This window comes from Drosophila bipectinata, chromosome 2R, assembly GCF_030179905.1.
Source record: "Drosophila bipectinata strain 14024-0381.07 chromosome 2R, DbipHiC1v2, whole genome shotgun sequence".
NCBI lineage: Eukaryota > Metazoa > Arthropoda > Insecta > Diptera > Drosophilidae > Drosophila > Drosophila bipectinata.
This window is the reverse complement of record NC_091737.1, coordinates 18527952-18543797: the sequence shown is the minus strand read 5'-3', so window position 1 is coordinate 18543797 and position 15846 is coordinate 18527952. Positions and strand designations below refer to the sequence as shown.

At 47.7% G+C, this 15846-nt stretch overlaps 4 protein-coding genes across 7 annotated transcripts; 2 read left to right on the top strand and 2 right to left on the bottom strand.

Annotated features, from left to right (window-relative positions):
• The first annotated feature begins 5440 nt into the window (after positions 1 to 5440).
• Positions 5441 to 5992, top strand: LOC108125030 (uncharacterized). The gene is made up of 3 exons (XM_017241037.3): positions 5441 to 5690; positions 5747 to 5827; positions 5889 to 5992. Exons 1-3 carry the CDS (start codon positions 5591 to 5593, stop codon positions 5915 to 5917), a joined length of 210 nt encoding a protein of 69 aa, XP_017096526.3. The 5' UTR covers positions 5441 to 5590; the 3' UTR covers positions 5918 to 5992.
• A 51-nt stretch (positions 5993 to 6043) lies between these two features.
• LOC108125029 (uncharacterized) lies at positions 6044 to 7599 on the bottom strand. The gene is made up of 5 exons (XM_017241036.3): positions 7369 to 7599; positions 7244 to 7312; positions 6785 to 7183; positions 6420 to 6727; positions 6044 to 6360 (listed from the first exon to the last, which is right to left on the bottom strand). The coding sequence occupies exons 1-5, from the start codon at positions 7437 to 7439 to the stop codon at positions 6104 to 6106; spliced, it is 1104 nt and encodes a 367-aa protein (XP_017096525.2). The 5' UTR covers positions 7440 to 7599; the 3' UTR covers positions 6044 to 6103.
• Positions 7600 to 8938: 1339 nt separating this feature from the next.
• Positions 8939 to 11796, top strand: Klp59D (Kinesin-like protein at 59D). Of its 3 annotated transcripts, none has more exons than XM_017241380.3 (2): positions 8939 to 9106; positions 9284 to 11796. In XM_017241380.3, the coding sequence occupies exon 2, from the start codon at positions 9309 to 9311 to the stop codon at positions 11658 to 11660; it is 2352 nt and encodes a 783-aa protein (XP_017096869.2). In that variant the 5' UTR covers positions 8939 to 9106; positions 9284 to 9308; the 3' UTR covers positions 11661 to 11796. The 3 variants fall into 3 exon arrangements, with proteins under 3 accessions (XP_017096869.2, XP_070134196.1, XP_017096867.2); XM_070278095.1 differs by having other exon boundaries at positions 9263 to 11796; XM_017241378.3 differs by having other exon boundaries at positions 9167 to 11796.
• A 355-nt stretch (positions 11797 to 12151) lies between these two features.
• On the bottom strand, positions 12152 to 13188 carry LOC108124967 (mitochondrial cardiolipin hydrolase-like). 2 transcript variants are annotated; one of them, XM_017240932.3, is made up of 2 exons: positions 13031 to 13188; positions 12152 to 12971 (listed from the first exon to the last, which is right to left on the bottom strand). In XM_017240932.3, the coding sequence occupies exons 1-2, from the start codon at positions 13162 to 13164 to the stop codon at positions 12215 to 12217; spliced, it is 891 nt and encodes a 296-aa protein (XP_017096421.2). In that variant the 5' UTR covers positions 13165 to 13188; the 3' UTR covers positions 12152 to 12214. The 2 variants fall into 2 exon arrangements, with proteins under 2 accessions (XP_017096421.2, XP_070135045.1); XM_070278944.1 differs by having other exon boundaries at positions 13034 to 13179.
• Positions 13189 to 15846: the final 2658 nt, after the last annotated feature.

Genomic DNA, 15846 nt, shown 5'->3' with positions numbered 1-15846 from the left:
GAATTTTAATGAAATAATATAAAATGAATAATATAATAATAATTTTTTGGAAATAATTTTCTTGGAAGCCTAATTATATTTTCATTAATCGCCTTATAAAATTGTTTTGGAAAAAAACTTAATGCTTTTTGATGTTGCTACTTCATCTTTCACTTTAAAATAAAAAAAAAACTTTAATCTCTATTTAATATATCATTTGTCTATATGTTGTATATATAAATATATATTTACTTATAGAATTTTAATGGATTCCATATAATATTATGCATTTTTTGCCGGATTATGGATGTAAGGGTAAAGTATTTTTTTGTGCAAAAACATTACTAAATGGAATGGAATTAAGTACACATAAAAATATTGTATGAAAAAGAGAAAGTAAAGTAACACGTTAGTGGATTTAGTTTTTTTAATTTTAAAAATATAGAGAAGGACTTAAATCATCAAGAAATGTTAAAATTTTTTAATGAAGCTAATTAATGTGTGTGTAGTTTTCGGGCTTTATCCCACCCTAGATTCCTCTTAATTTTTACTATAAAATTCTCAAAGTCTGAGCCGGCTCCTACTAGCAATTTCATTCATAATTCCTTGCCGCAAACGCTCCACACAATGAATTTACCTTAGCTGTTGGAGGGGAAAATACGGAAGAGGGTGAGGGGGTTAGGGGGTGAGCTTTATCGCAGGTAAGGGGAGCAGGTGGGGAGACTGTAAACTGTGTCAACGCAGCCATTTTACTTGCCCCCTCCCCGCTATCCCAACGCCATTCTGCTCTTTTTTTCCGTGTCTCCACCATTTTTGCGCCGCGTGATGGCAACGTAAATAGCGCCACTCGCCCCACGCTCAGCGCTCCCCACTCTGTTCTCATTTCGCCGTTTACCGCTACCCAGGCAACAGCCGCCAGTCGCTCATAAATGTAAACTTTTTCGGCTAGTTACATGTAATTATGCCATTTTGCTGGCAGGAGAGATGAGAGGACTTTTGACGAGGGGTCCTTTCTCCTCTCCAGCCTGGCTGGGATGGGCTGGGATGAAAATCATCCTGGCGGGACGGCGAGGCGATGCCTTTCACTTGATTGCCAATTTAATCGGCTCGCAATTTTCCGCCCTGGCGCCATGATTAGTGGGCGTGCAGGGGAGAATCCTTCAGAGCGGATTTCTTAGCAAAACAGAAAAAAAATATCTTATACATATATCTTTAAAAATATTTGGTTACTTTTGGAGACCAAATTAAATATGGTACTATATATATTAGTATAGTATAGATTTTTTCTCAGTGCAGCGAATGGTGAGCTTTATATTTATTTACACTCCCCCCTCCTCTCTTAAACCTTCTGACATTGACATGTGTGGGAGTGTGAGTTTGGCGGGCTCACTGACACACCCACACAATTCAAATACGTGCCATGCATATGTGGGGAATATGGCCCTTACATACATACATACGTACACTGAGTGCAGTTAATCTTCGCCTAAGCCATGTGTGTCTGCCAATATTGCAAATGGTCATGCAGATGAAGGGTTTTTTGTTCCTTCGAAGGGCGTTGGGCAGTGACAATTGTGGGGCACTATGCCATTAATATGCAGGACTTTTTTGTGGCTAAACATGAAAGCATAAAAACAATTCCCGAACAACACCTATTTTAATGGAAATTAAAATTTGATGGTTTATCGCAAATATGCGTGTTTTTCTGGCATCTAAAATGTTTTTCGTTCAGAATCATGTCAATTACTAAAATGTAAATACTATTTGTTGCAATACACTTACAGGATAATGTTGCATAAAGAGTTTCCACAACAGAAAGGGAATCAAATGCGCGACAACTGTATCAAGTCCTTTTTGCCTTTAAGGACGTGTGCTTGTTGCACACACACACTGTTTTCTATCGCTGTTTGCTGAGTTCACATGAAGTCACTTGTTAAATTGTTGGTGGCGTCTCTGAGGTCTGCATACTGCTGCTACCTCTGTCTAACCATTTTTTTTTTGCCCCGGACCATAGCTCAGGTGGTTCTGGCGGTTTTTTGGCTTTTCTCTGCCTTCCTTTGTTCTTGGCCGCCCAGGAAATGGACTTTAAATATTTCTGCACTGAATTTATCCAAGCCAGCGTGTGGGCGTTCGCACATTCACGGCCAGGTGTACAAGATTTATGACGGCCAGCCAGAGCCCGAGACAGGTGCAGTCGTAACTGAGATGTTGTTCGTCGGTGTTTGGTGGGGTTTCCAAAATTAAACATTCTGTCAAATAGAAGGTCATTCATTGGCTATTTTTAGCACGTCTTCGTTGGGTTAGGAGACCCTTTTGTACATCTAACAATGTCATAAAGGCCATAATTCATGTTTTGTGGTCGATTTGGCTCCGCTTGTGTGGGCATTCACATTTTTTTGAATTTCATAGCATACTTTTTAGGGCGAGACAGGCCAACTATTTATTTTTATTTGTACCCCAATCCCAATGCCATTATGTAAAGTATTTATGCGTTTAATTTACGCTCCGAAAACTGCTGAATACTATTCGGGACAAGGCGATTTGGCGGAATTTGATTAAACTTTCTGCATATTTCACCCAAAACGGGAAAATGTATATAAAAGTTGAGCAATTTTAAGTTGCTTGGCTTTCTTTTCTTCATTTCTTTCCACTCTGTGTTTTAGTTATGTATGGCTATGAATTTATAACGAAAAGTTTTGCATTTTGCAAATCATTTTTAACACCTGCGGCAGGGTTAAAGTTCAGTCAGCGGAAAACTTTGCAAATTAGAGTCCTGCGCTGACTCGACCTCCCATCGCCGCCGCTTCATATATTTATATTTCGCTCAGCGCAGATTTCATTTAAAACAAGTTAACCTCTTAATGGTGCAATGATGAAGAACGAGCCGTTGTAGCAAAAAATTTATTCCAGCCATGACAGTCAGAGTGGTGGTTGTGTGGGAGGAGGTTATCTGTGGTATCCGGTAAAAATCCGCTACAATGCGTAAACACATAGTTCCATCCGAGCTGCTGACCAAACGCAACCGTCAAGATTTATGGCCAACTAATCGACACAGGCAGTCCCATAAATCTAGCCGGGGTTCGAATGTCAAACGGCCAAAAGGCCAAAGAAGGTGAGCTCCTTGGCCGACGAGGCAAATTAAAGTTCAGACCCAATAAATGTTAATCGGTTGCCCTTTGTCAACTAGACTGTTCTAGACTTTGTGGCTTATTGTTTTCTTTGCTGGACTAATTTGCTTTATTAACTAATTTGTTGAATAAATATTAGAGTAAAACTAGTAATTCATTTTGAGAAGACTTAGCTTCATTTTTGGTGATGAACTAATTTCGTGATTGATCTTACCTTGATTTTGTAATTTAATAATGTCTCGTTCTTTAAATTAATAATCCCTTGAAAAGTCCTCTTGAAACTAAAGAAAACGTTTCCATTTGTTGGTGTGTTTCCTTTCATTTATTTAAACTGCTCCGGGCAGGTGCCATTGATGGCCGAAGGTTGTGGAATTTATGGCCAATAAATTAAAAAACTTTTACACGCTCCAGGCGATGCGAACACGAAAACGATTGTACACTTGTACATACACTCGTGCCGTGAAAGACATTTTGGCAACATTAATTGAAAACACCAAACTGCGAGCTCCGAACACGAGCAAGTGTGGCTGAGAATATCAAAGGTAATTACAAATGCCGTTAACAGCCGCCAAATGGTGGCCAAGAACAAAGCAACAAAGGCCCGAAACGAAAAGACAGAGCATTCGGGGCTCATCTCATTATTTAGTTAATTATATGTTTGTGTGCCGGCAATTACAACTCGGATTTCATTGTTGGCCAAACCATTTGCGGCCTACTCGGCTGCCATCAATGCGGATGATGATGTCCATGAACGACTGGCGCCGCCAAAGGGCAGCCTGCGGAGGCGTCTTGGCCCTGCTTGCCGCACCGCAAACTTCTAATTAATTTGAAAGGAAACATTTGAAGCGCCTTGTGTTGTGGTTTCAGTTTCCTATTCCGACCGCAGCCTCGCACACAAACCTTTCACATATGGGTCCAGGCATTCAAATGCCTAGCTTTTAACAAAGCTGATTAGGAAGTCGGGCCATTAAATGAAAGAGTGAAGAAGCAGTGGTCTCTATACTTCATGCTGACTTTAATTGGTCAGCTCTTCTCGGGCGTAAAATGTCTCTAAAAAACTGGCTGAGAGTTGGCCAACTTTTCGGCTCTTAACACATTTAATTAGCCAGCGGAATAAACGGATGCTGCACACAATGCATTAGCCGGAGCAGAAAGTGAAATTGTTCGAGATGCAAGTTTAGTTTAGTTATCCATTTCAGTTCAGTTACATCATTCGTCCACCAACTTGCTCTGATAATGTTTGTAAATCGGCTTGAGAGCTTACCCGAAACCGGCAGGGTTTGGGCCAAAAAGGCAACAATAGATGGAAAGTTTGTGCTGCCCTGCCGAATGTTTCAGCCATTTGGTTGAAAAGTTTTAATAAGCTTAAACAAGAGTGCTACAATTTTTGAAAGTTTTTTTCATTTAGTTTCGGTTGTCCTTGTCTCTGGCATTGATGTGGGTACTGCACTTTTTAATAAAATAGTGTGGCTAGAATCTAGCGACCCAATTAGCTTAAATCTCGGTTTAAATCTTACCTGTAACTCACCTTTAACTACCGAGGCTGGAGATGACATGTCGGCCGCAGAATAAACGAAAGCCGTCTCAAAGGTCAGGGGGCACAATCAACATAAGTAATTAACTGGGCCGGAGTGATAAAGAGCCCGGCCCGTGGCAGTACAAGTTGCCATTCAAGTCCACGACAACGACTCGTCATTAGCGACCAAAAATGCTGCACTTTGTTGTGGACTTGATGAATATGGTTAATTTCGGGTATATAATATTGTGTATATACGTCCGTGGAGGCTGCGAAATATGTATTTGTCCCCAAGCGACACTGACAGCGCCTGACCAAGACACATTTTTCGTTTGTCCTCTAATTGCATATCTGAGGACGGTGATTATTATGATGATGATGATGTCGGGCCAGCCGTACGGCCATACAGCCATACAGGCACACGGCCGTACAATTACCAGAGTCTCCTGCTGGGCGAGACTCTGTTTTGATGTCGTGGCCAGAATGAGATCCTACGGACTTTGGCAATGCCGGTTTCAGTGTCTAATTAAAAGCAACAGCAACTGGCCCCTTAATTTATGCTCGTTCAGGGACAGGTTCCGAGAGCGCCCTCACCCCACCACAGCCCACCCACTCGTGTCCTGGCTAAATGTTTTTCGAGCTCGTGTTCTCCCCGAATGCTTAATGTTTTGCGTTGAAAACTTTACGGCATAAATCCTAGACATGGATCGTAATTCGCAGCTGTGCCTGCAGGTAATGGAGGACTTAAAACGTGGTATTTTCATAAAGATAACTCTCAAGCCCGAAACCAAGCAACCCGATCCTGGCCTGTGACAGTCATGAGTTCTCAGAACTCTATAAACACTCTACACACGGAGCACAGAAATTGGAAATCATACACGTTCAAATTATCCAAATTGTTTGTGTAAGTTAATTCTAAAAAAATTTGTTCCTCCGGCTTCGACAAAGGCTTTGGAAAGTCAAGAACATGGCGGATCCGGATCTCAGTCAAGAAATCACAATCCAGCCACCTTCTCCGTCCAGCACTTACAACTTGGACAACGAGCGCCTGGATTGCGACAACTTGGGTAACTTAGCCCACAGAAGCATGTCTTTCCACATTAAATATCTATTTTTCCCTCAGAGGATATGACCGATAAATGGATGGACCCGAACCGGCCCTCGTTCTTTACCGTCCTCTTGCGTTTCTTTGGCAATATTTTCGGTAAACCGAAGCTTGTCCTCAAGTCTCCAAGTACCCTATAGTATCCTTTCTTTTTTTCTAGTGGACGTATTTAATACAATTTTCGATTAACACTTCTTGTACCCCTTGAGCTATCTGTGGAAAAGTCCCAATGCAATAAATGTTTTCCTAAATAATTACAATAGATCTGGATATGTTTTTGATTTTTGGAGACTCAGTACTCCAACCCCCACTTCCCAAAGTCTGTTCTTGGGATCTGTTTGGATCTAATGTTTTATTACATTTCGAATTTAGGTCTCAGGTGCAGTAGATCTGATCAAAGGCCGGTATTCGGCAGTAGCAGGTGCAGTCCTCAAACTCTCGCACAAAACCCGAAATATCGTTTATGAAACTCTGCAAGTTTTCGGGATTCCTGAAGATGTTCTTGTCCACGGTGACGTGGTTATCCGCCAGGAACTTCCACTTCCGCATGCTGGCAATCACGTCGCCGCAAAAGTCGCGTTTGTGATTCTCCAGCGACTTTTTTATTTGGCTTATCAGCTTTTTCTTCTTCCCTGAAAAGAAACACAAGGTTTGACCTGGTTTCTGGTTAGATTTAGAAAGGAAAACCCACTCTGAGCCTTTCGCTTCTGAACCAAGGCGGCGTGCGCCTCCTTCTGCGAGGCATCGTACATCTCGATGATCTTGTACATGCGCTTATCGATGTCCTTGCTGAGGGTCAGGGCCGCCTCGCACTTGGGCGAGCACCGGCTCCAGTAGTTGGGGCCCGGGAACGGGAAGCGGGTGTAGTGGCCTTCCTTCATAAACTGCTTCCGATCCTCCTCGATCTTGGCCAGCGTTGCCTCCCTCTGGGACACCGCCTTGCCATTGTAATAGCGAAAGTGCAGGCTGGCCATCAGCTTCTCCACCCGGGACAGGCAGCTACCGAAAAAAGGATTGAGTTTTTTGGGAAAAGTTTAAAGCAGAAGGGAAACCCACTTGGAGTTCTTCAGCGAGTATACGCCGGGAATGGCGTAGGTGCGCAGAAGGTGGTGCAGTTTGAAGGCGACGCAGTTGAGGAGATCCTCGGCGGCGCAAACCTGCATGGTTGTAAGGCTGCCCATGTCGTGGATCATCTGGCGAACACGGTGTCCTCGGTACAGAGCCTGTATCTTTGTGGCCGCCCGGTCGAAGTGGTCCAGCACCTGCTGCTGCAGCTTGTCCTCCACGAACTTGAAGAAGTTCTTTCGGGCGGCATAGCCCCGCCAGTGTTTCTGAATCATGGTGGCCGCCTTGTTCTCCCGGTTGTACTTTGTCCACCACCGAAACTTGCGCCACTTTCGCTGAATTGCGCGGGCAGCCAGGAACTGCTTGTAGTCCCATACCACCATAAAAGTGCTGCGATGGGTGGAGGCTGTACTGAGAAAGTTCCTGGAAAAGGTAGTGCTACGTGCTTACCGTGACACGACCCGCCTGCAGCACGATCCCATACTGGTACCATCTTCTAAAAGCCCAGAATAGTCGCTACTGCAATGATAAAAAGGTTAACAATACGTTCCTACTTCTGGGAGAAATAATCCCACTATTGGTCATCGTTCTTGGGAAGTGTGTGTCGGCGGGTGCGGCATACGTTCTTAATATAGTCCGAAAACATCCCGCCTTTGACTGAGTATTTTTCGCGGTGTAAGTCCAAAAGTCTTGTTCGCTAATTTCATTAAAATAAGTGTTTCTTTGTGGTGAAGTAACATCAAGTATAACAAGTGTGAGGAGGCTGTCGTGTGTTCGTGTTTGTGACTGACATCTCGAAGGGAAATCGATAGAAAGGCGACTATGCATGCGGCCTGGCTATAATTTATGGCCTAAAGCGATTATTTCCGAATAAATCTTCCCTGCCGGGTCTCCATTCAGGCGACATATTTTATTTCGCCTCCATATCAGCATGTTCCCGCGCTTATCGCATCGGGAGCCACACAGATTTATGTGTCCTTGCTTAGGGATGAGGTTTATTTTTCTCCACCAGAGGTTCCTGCGGCCACATAAATATTCCAGGTCTTCCTCGGATGGGGCAGCTTTAATTGAATTGCATGACGACTGTGGACCAAGACTACTCCGCTTCTAGGTGACCCATATTGCTGATTCCCATTTATGATGCCCTTGGCTGCAGCGGCTCCTAATTTTGTTCTAATGCTGACAAATGGCCGAGGTCAAGTTGCCATAAATTCGGCACACAGAACGCCATTAGGTCGGGCTGCCGACTGCCTGCTCTGCTGGCACTTTAAACGAAAATCAATACCGAGAGCCACGACATTTTCCCTGCTCATTATGTGCCACAAATGAACCGCCACACACAAACCAGCGGGCGGAAATGAAACGGAAATTCTCATTTATGGCGCCCTTGACGCCATTTCCAGTTGGCCGCTATCTATCTGGCCCTGACAAGTTGGCACTGTTCGCCGCTCGCTGCTCACTGCCGCTGATTTCTGATGCAGATTGAGATTGCAGGCTCTGATTGCAGGCGCCAGCAGCCCGGGATTTATGGGCTACCCTAGTTGCTGACTCAAAGTCCACTAACCGATATCCAAACTGGGACGGAAAGTGCGGGAAAATGGCTCTCGGAACAAGGTTAGTCATTATAATACTTTTTTCCTGCATCCTTCGCCATATTGGCCCAAATGAGAACTCTATTTTGCGGTTTCTCAGAGTGGTTTCACTTCCCTTGTCCATTCCGGAGATGCTGTAAATTAGTTTCCACACCTGACTGGTTAGGGCTCTGGCTAGCATGCTGTTTGATCCCTCGAAGGGATGCCATCCCCTCGAAATGTGCTTCTTAATTGTCCTCCAATCGGATTCGGGTGTCTAGACAACAAAGTGTCCTTGGGGCTCGGGGCAAATACAAACAGAGAAAGGTTCCCTGGGTTTATGATGCACACAGAAGTAGGTGGCCCAAATCTAATTTGAAAAGTACTAACCCGTAACGAAGCAATGGCCATATATCAAAGGAGTCTCCTGGAAAGGCACCCAAAAAAAACAGCTGGCAAGGAATTTACGAGCCAACACCCACATCTTAGCCATAAAATGGGACCTCAAACTTTTAGTTGGCTTTGAAAATAATTTCGTTCTCAAGTCCAACTGGAAGGGAAGAGGGCCTAGCATTTGCCGTCGTTCATTCGATCTGAGTACTGAAAGCATACGATAGCCCCCACTCGGATGCTGGAGCCCACCAGAAATGTTATATTTTTCGAATTTCTAATAAAAAGTCTGGATATATTTTTTTACTAAAAAGCCCAAAACCCAAAAAGCCAAGCAGGCCGGTGCTAGAACGTAAGTGCAGAAGTCCTAAAGTCGGAGAGTCATTAGCTTGACAAACTCCACACTCGACAGTAAATTACAGCAGCACATCCTGGATAGAAAAAGGAACCGAGTCGCCCGCTTGATAAAAAATATATATTTTTTTCGAAACATAAAATCCTAAAATAGTTCGACTTTTGTACCGAGCAGAAGCAACTCCCCACATCGACCATATATGGAACATATTAAGCTGGGCGAGAGGCTCAACATCCCGAGGAGCGACGGACGCGTGCACCCGGCCGTCTGCACGGCCAAGAACCTGGGGCTGGACTCGATCACGGGCGAGTGGACAGAGGGATTCAGTGTTAAGGAGAAGCAGGTGCCCATTCGCGAGCTAATCGAGTTCAACCAACAGATCTTCCAGACCGAGAACTGCGATCCGGGTCGGTTCATGCCGACATCGAGCACAGACATGGCCTCGAGTCCCAGGCCGACTGCGTCGGGCTCCTTGATTCCGCGACCGCGCGATGGCAGTCCGACGGAGGTGCCGCCGGACTCCTATCGCAGGTCCCCGACCGGAAATCCGTATACTGAGCGCTCGCGGATCGTGGATCTCCGGGCATCGTCCAGCAAGATCGCTACTCGCAGCAGCCTGCCGTCCCCGCCGGGTCGCCGCTTGATGAATGGTTCGTCGACGGCGCGGGGACGGCCCTCGGCTGGAAGTGGTGGAGGAGCGTCGCCGACTGGGGGTAGCGGAGGAGCCTCCACTGCCCGGGCCTCGCTGTCCCGCAACACCAACGACGGCTGCAACCCTCAGTCTCAACAGGCTCAGTCGAAGTCCAACATACGCTGCTCCAGTGTCGTCCGAGAAGTGGAACGCTTGAAAGAGCAGCGCGAGCTGCGCCGGGCATTCCAGGCCGAGAAGCGCCTTCAGATGAGCGCTCAGCGGCGCCAGGACCCGGGCAACCCCAACTGGGAGGTCTCCATGATGCTGGGAAAGTATCGCGAGACCATGACCTTCAATCCGCTGCGCAGCCTTGACCCCAACGGAGCTGCTATTCAACAGATTACGGTGTGCGTGCGAAAGCGCCCGATGAGCCGGCGGGAGCTAAAGATGAGAAACGTGGACATTATCTCAGTGCCCACCCATGACTCGCTGATCGTGCACGAGCTCCGCCACAAGGTGGACCTGACCAAGTTCCTGGAGCACCACCGCTTCCGCTTCGACTACACATTCGACGAGCAGTGCTCTAACGCCCTGGTGTACGACCACACGGCCCGTCCCCTGATCCGGACCATGTTCGAGGGCGGCAACGCCACGTGCTTCGCTTACGGCCAGACCGGCAGCGGCAAGACCCACACCATGGGCGGCGAATTTTGCGGCAAGGTGCAGGACTGCCGAGGCGGGATCTACGCCATGGCCGCCCGGGACGTCTTCGAGGAGGTGTCGCGGCCAGAGTACCGCCAGATGGGCGCCAAGATCACGTGCAGCTTTTTTGAGATCTACGGCTCGAAGGTGTTCGACCTCCTCCACCCGGGCAAGCCGCTGCTTCGCGTGCTGGAGGACGGGCGCCAGCAGGTGGTAGTAGTGGGGCTAACGGAGATGCCGGTCACCAAAGTGGAGGACGTCCTGCATCTGATTGAGGTCGGCAACCGGGAGCGTACCTCAGGCCAGACCTCGGCCAACGCCAAGTCCTCCCGCTCGCACGCCGTCTTCCAGATGGCCCTGCACCTGCCCGACTCCTGGGGCCCCTTCGGCAAGTGCTCCTTTGTGGACTTGGCCGGGAACGAGCGCGGCGCAGATACTCAATCCGCGGACCGCCAAACCCGGATTGAGGGCGCCGACATCAACAGGTCCTTGCTGGCCCTAAAGGAGTGCATTCGCGCCCTCAGCCGGCAATGCCACCACTTGCCATTCCGCGGCTCCAAGCTGACCCAGGTGCTGCGCGACTCCTTTATCGGCGGCAAGAAAAACCGCACCTGCATGATAGCCATGATCTCGCCGGCCCTGACCTGCGTGGAGAACACCCTTAACACCCTCCGCTACGCGGACCGCGTCAAGGAACTTGTGGCCAGCAAGGGGGACGACGGCCAGCTCGCCGCAGACGGAGACGACCAGGGAGTATCTTCAGAGCCGGAGATATCCGAGGAAGAGCAGTCCCCAAAGGAGGCCAGCGGCTCCTTTTCGCCATGCTCCATGAGCGACCTGGAGCTTAGCCACTCGATAACGCAGCTGGAGAAAAGCCAGGAGGGCCAATTCCAATCCAAGTCAGAGTTGCTGGATCTGCAGCAGGTGGCCGAGCAGTGCGGAGCCCTGGTGGACTACCTCGAGGATTTTACGCGCCGCTACCGGGATATGGAGACAAAAGACGAGTACCCAGCCTTCCTCCTTTCCGCTTCCACCCACTTCGATGAGATGTATAGCATGGTGAGCCTCACAAAAAAGATGGTGGACAACTGCAACATCCAGAAGGTGCTGCCAGAAACCATCTTGGAAGAGGACTGCGCTAAGAAACATCCGGATTCGGAGGACGGGCCGGACGAGGAGGACATCGAGGAGGAGCAGGAGCTCGAGATGCAGATTTGAGGACTCATCCCCGCTCGGGCCGCCACCCAGAACCAGCCGTTGTGCCTATTTATTTTATACCTCACTTGTCTCTTTTCTTTTACGAGTTTTGGGACTCAAATTCCGATTCAATAAACAAGCAGTTCATGAAAATCAACTACGTCTCTGCGGCTAGTTTCCTTCCATCGCTCAGGTTTCACTTTTCAACTCGCCGAGGGGGCAGGGTGAACTTTTGTTGCCACATTCTTGTGTGGCTTCCTCCTGGCCTGGAGAGCCAACTTTCTCCGATACAGATTTATGGCCGGCCGAAGAGTAATCAACAACAGGGACGAACAAAGAACAGACTCGTTAACTTGGTTAGCAGTCAGTATACCTGGCATCATGTGTGACCTGGTCCTAGACCTGGTTGCCACAAAAAGTGCCAAACTTTTGGCGCAATAAAGCAATAACCGGAGAAGTCATTCCCGGTCTTGGGGAATAGGCAGATGCTTTGAAATAATTTGAAGAGGACGTTTCTTTTCTGTTTAGTAGCATTAGCTTCATTTTGCCTTTATTGGAAGCCTCTCAATAGAGATTTAAGAAAGATTTTTGCCATCGGAGTTAACGCACAGGTCCTCGTAGGTCGCTACGTCGGTGGACAGGGGTTCGAAGGTGCGCCACAGCTCGTCAAAGGCATGCTGGTATAGGGCAATCGAATTTGGGTTGGAGCAGATGATGACGTTCTCGTAGTTGCTGGCGGTGCCCTGTTTGGTCCAGTTCAGGGACCCGGTCATCACCAGACTGCGGCAGCCCCACAAGCTAGTGACGGTCTTCTTCTTCTCCCTGTCCAGTTGGATAATGCGCTCCTGGCCGTCGAAGATCACGAACTTGTGGTGCATCATGGTACGGGAAGAGGCCACGCGCACGGGAATTCCCTGCGCCCAAAGGCGTTGGATCACGGAGCCGCGCACCGACAGCATCTGAGAGTCAGTGACGACGCGAATATTTACACCGCGTTTATAGGCTGCCACGACGGTATCGTAGATGCCACGGTGGGAGAAAGTGAGAAGCGCCAGGTCCATGCTGAACTTTGCCTGGTTGATGTAGTGGAAGATGCGGTTGGTGCGGCAGGACTCGCAGATCCTCTTGCGGCAGACGGGCTCCGCGTGAATCCCGGGGCTGCTGTTGGGCTGCTCGTTGAAGATCACCACGTCGTTCCACTCCGGCTGGCCGTAGACCCAAGTCCAGAGACTATGCAGCTTGACACTGCCCGAGTAGATGGCAGTCAGAATGAACGGCGGCAGCCACCTGTCCGCCAAGTCCCTCAGCCAATTCAACACGAGCTGCAGGAAACTGATGAGGAGGAGTGACTGCATTTGTTGGGGTTCTAGGAAAGAAATCGAGATGCTCACCACAGTTCCAGGAGGTCGAGGAAAGAATTAATGAAACACAACATCTTCTCAGGCGTAACTCTCAGGCAAAAAAACAACGACACGTCAAAGTGACAGTAGAAAAGTATGGCTGTAGGACTGTAGGACTGTGGCATTTTAGGACATGTGTCAAAAGCACAAGGGCACACTTTCTCCGATAATGAAACAATGCCTCAAAACGATTCTTCAGGACAATCGCCCTGTTAACTATCGCCTGGAATCTCATTACGAATATCTTGCAAATTGTTTACCGAGTCGTGAACTTCTGGAAATTCTTGCCGAACTTTAATGTGTCAACGCCGAGGATGACGATGATGAAGCCCAACCGCAAGCTGTAGACAATTTCCTGCCTCGGAGTCCTCCGCTTCTGCCAACTAAATGTAAAATCTTCCCCAGATGCTGGAAATTGCAGCTAATTCCGTGGAGGAACGGCTGTAAACTTTTACCCAACTTGCTGCCACACACACACCCATAGCACAGAGAGATCTCTCATTTGGAAAACTTTAAAATTAGTTAAGTTCGAGCTCAGATATCCAATAATGCAGCCCCGAAATGTGAACAAACAAATTCATCTGCGACTCCTCCTGGCCATACTTACATCTGAATGGATTGGTTTGGTTGAGTTTTAAGTTTGGTTTGGTCTGGGTTTTGGGGTTTCTGGTCTGGGTCTAGGGTCTGGGGCGCAGGGCATATATTTGCAACGAGATTTGCTTTGATGTGGTCTCGGATTTGTGGTGCATGTAGGTCTTGCCACACAGACACAAACTTGATCCGAAAACTTTCAATCAAATTAGCCCAATGGAACGCACGACGGAGGGGTATTATTACCAATATCAGCACAGAAGTCTTGCTGGAATTAAATTATTAATAAAAGTCGTGGAGTACCAACTGCGCCATGCAGTTCCATTTGGGTAACGACTCTTAATTATTTCTAGTCTGTCTAATGAGGAGCCTCGCCAGGAGTCCCCTCAAATACTTTGCGCTCATTGTCTGTTTAAACGGTTTATTTTTCGGCAGCACGGAGGGGAAAGTGAAAGTGCAGTCCTGAATTTTAACGAAAGCAGCAGCAGCAGCTGCGAGAGAAGTTAAAAGGACAATTTACCTCCTTGTTTCTCGTGCGGCACACCCATTCCCAGCTGCTTTTTCGTCCTGGCCCGGAATGCATGAAAGGGAAAAGCACAAAAACATTTCCACGTTTTCCTCAACTTTGTGGGGCGCTTCTAGTTGCCTTTCTTGGTCGCCTTTTCTTGTGGGTTTCGTTTTAAGCCGGGCCAGAAGCACTGCATGCCAAAGAATTTAAGAGGGCTGCCGGGGCAGGCTGGGGCCAGAGATGGTGGCTTGGTTTCAACTCGAAGCAAAACACTTAAGTTTTAACCCAAATTGTTGCCAACAAAGCGGTTTGTCTAACATTCTTTTTGAGAAAATTTTGTGAAAAAGTGTTTTCCGACAAGACACACACAAACGCAGCATGAAGGGTTTGTGTTTTTAGGAGCACACACAGACATACACACACACATGTATAAGCCGTGAACATCCAAAGAGTAAACAAGGATGCGATGGGCTAAGGGCCAGCCTTGGATCTGGCCCAAAGCTAAGTAACGCTAAGTTCAGCTAAGAAAAGGGGTTGCTGAAGGAGCCAGCCAGAGGCTAGCTCCTAGAGCTTGGGAATATCAATGAAGAAAAGAGTTCTTATGTGGGATTTGGACGGTCGTTCATTTGGTCAAGCAGGCTAGGAGCATTAGTGGTCAAAATAACTCATTTTTCCTAGAGAGACTATGATATTTTTTTCTAAAATTTAAGCTTACTTGCCTGACTTCTCCAATCGAATTAAAATAAAGGCCCACCAGCACTGGCTATTCAGATGCATCAGTCGTTTAGCCAGCTGGACGGTAGGATACCCCTCCTGCGGCACAACCCCTAACTTAGCCATAGTCTGATGTCTGGCCTGCCTGCCAGCGACATGTTGACCTTAAAAACTTGACGTGTTCAAATGTTGCAAAACAACTCGAGGGCTTTCGACTTGAGCACTTTTTCAGTTCTGCTCACTGTTCGCCGTTCACTGTTCGGCTCGCATTTGATGGTGCATCATGTGTGTGGCATGCCCCGCCCGCCTGCCCCCACAGTCTGTTTGACGCACATGAAGTGCCGCACTCGAAATATGCTTTTTTGCCTCCGGCCAAAGGGAAAACCGGGGCAGGTGTGGAAAATGTGTTTTGACAAGTGTCACTTATGCGTAGCTACTATGCAACGTGCAACATGCGGCCCTTTGCCCTTCGCCCTCTGGCGGTCGGTGGCTGTAATTGCAGGCGACTGGGGCTCACAGGGCGAATGAGCGATATGGGTGTCTGATCAATAGATGCACTTTGGAAGGATGTAATTAATTTTCAATAAAAGTAAAGAGAATTTGGCAATGAAAGCTGAAGAGCGCGTCTTTCTAATTATATTTAAATACACTTTTGATGACTGGGCCACAAGGTGAACCTCATCCACCCCGGGATAGGTAGTGAGTCTCAATAGGGCTTACCTCTGACCCTGTCCGCCACCTCTATTAAGTCCGCAGCCAATTGAAATAGCTGCTCCCAGTCGAGCTCTGGCAGGCACTCCACAAATTACCAAACAAAACCGAATCCCCCCATGGAGCCGGCAAGTTTAGAGCCAGCCCCTAGGCGGACGGACAGATAACTCGCTGCTCAGCCGGGGCATTTAATATGCGAACCTTTTCGTGCTTAAATTTCACAAATAGAGAAAGCTAGAGGGCGGGAGAAAGCGCGCCAGAGAAGCCATTCGGTTCTCCAGGG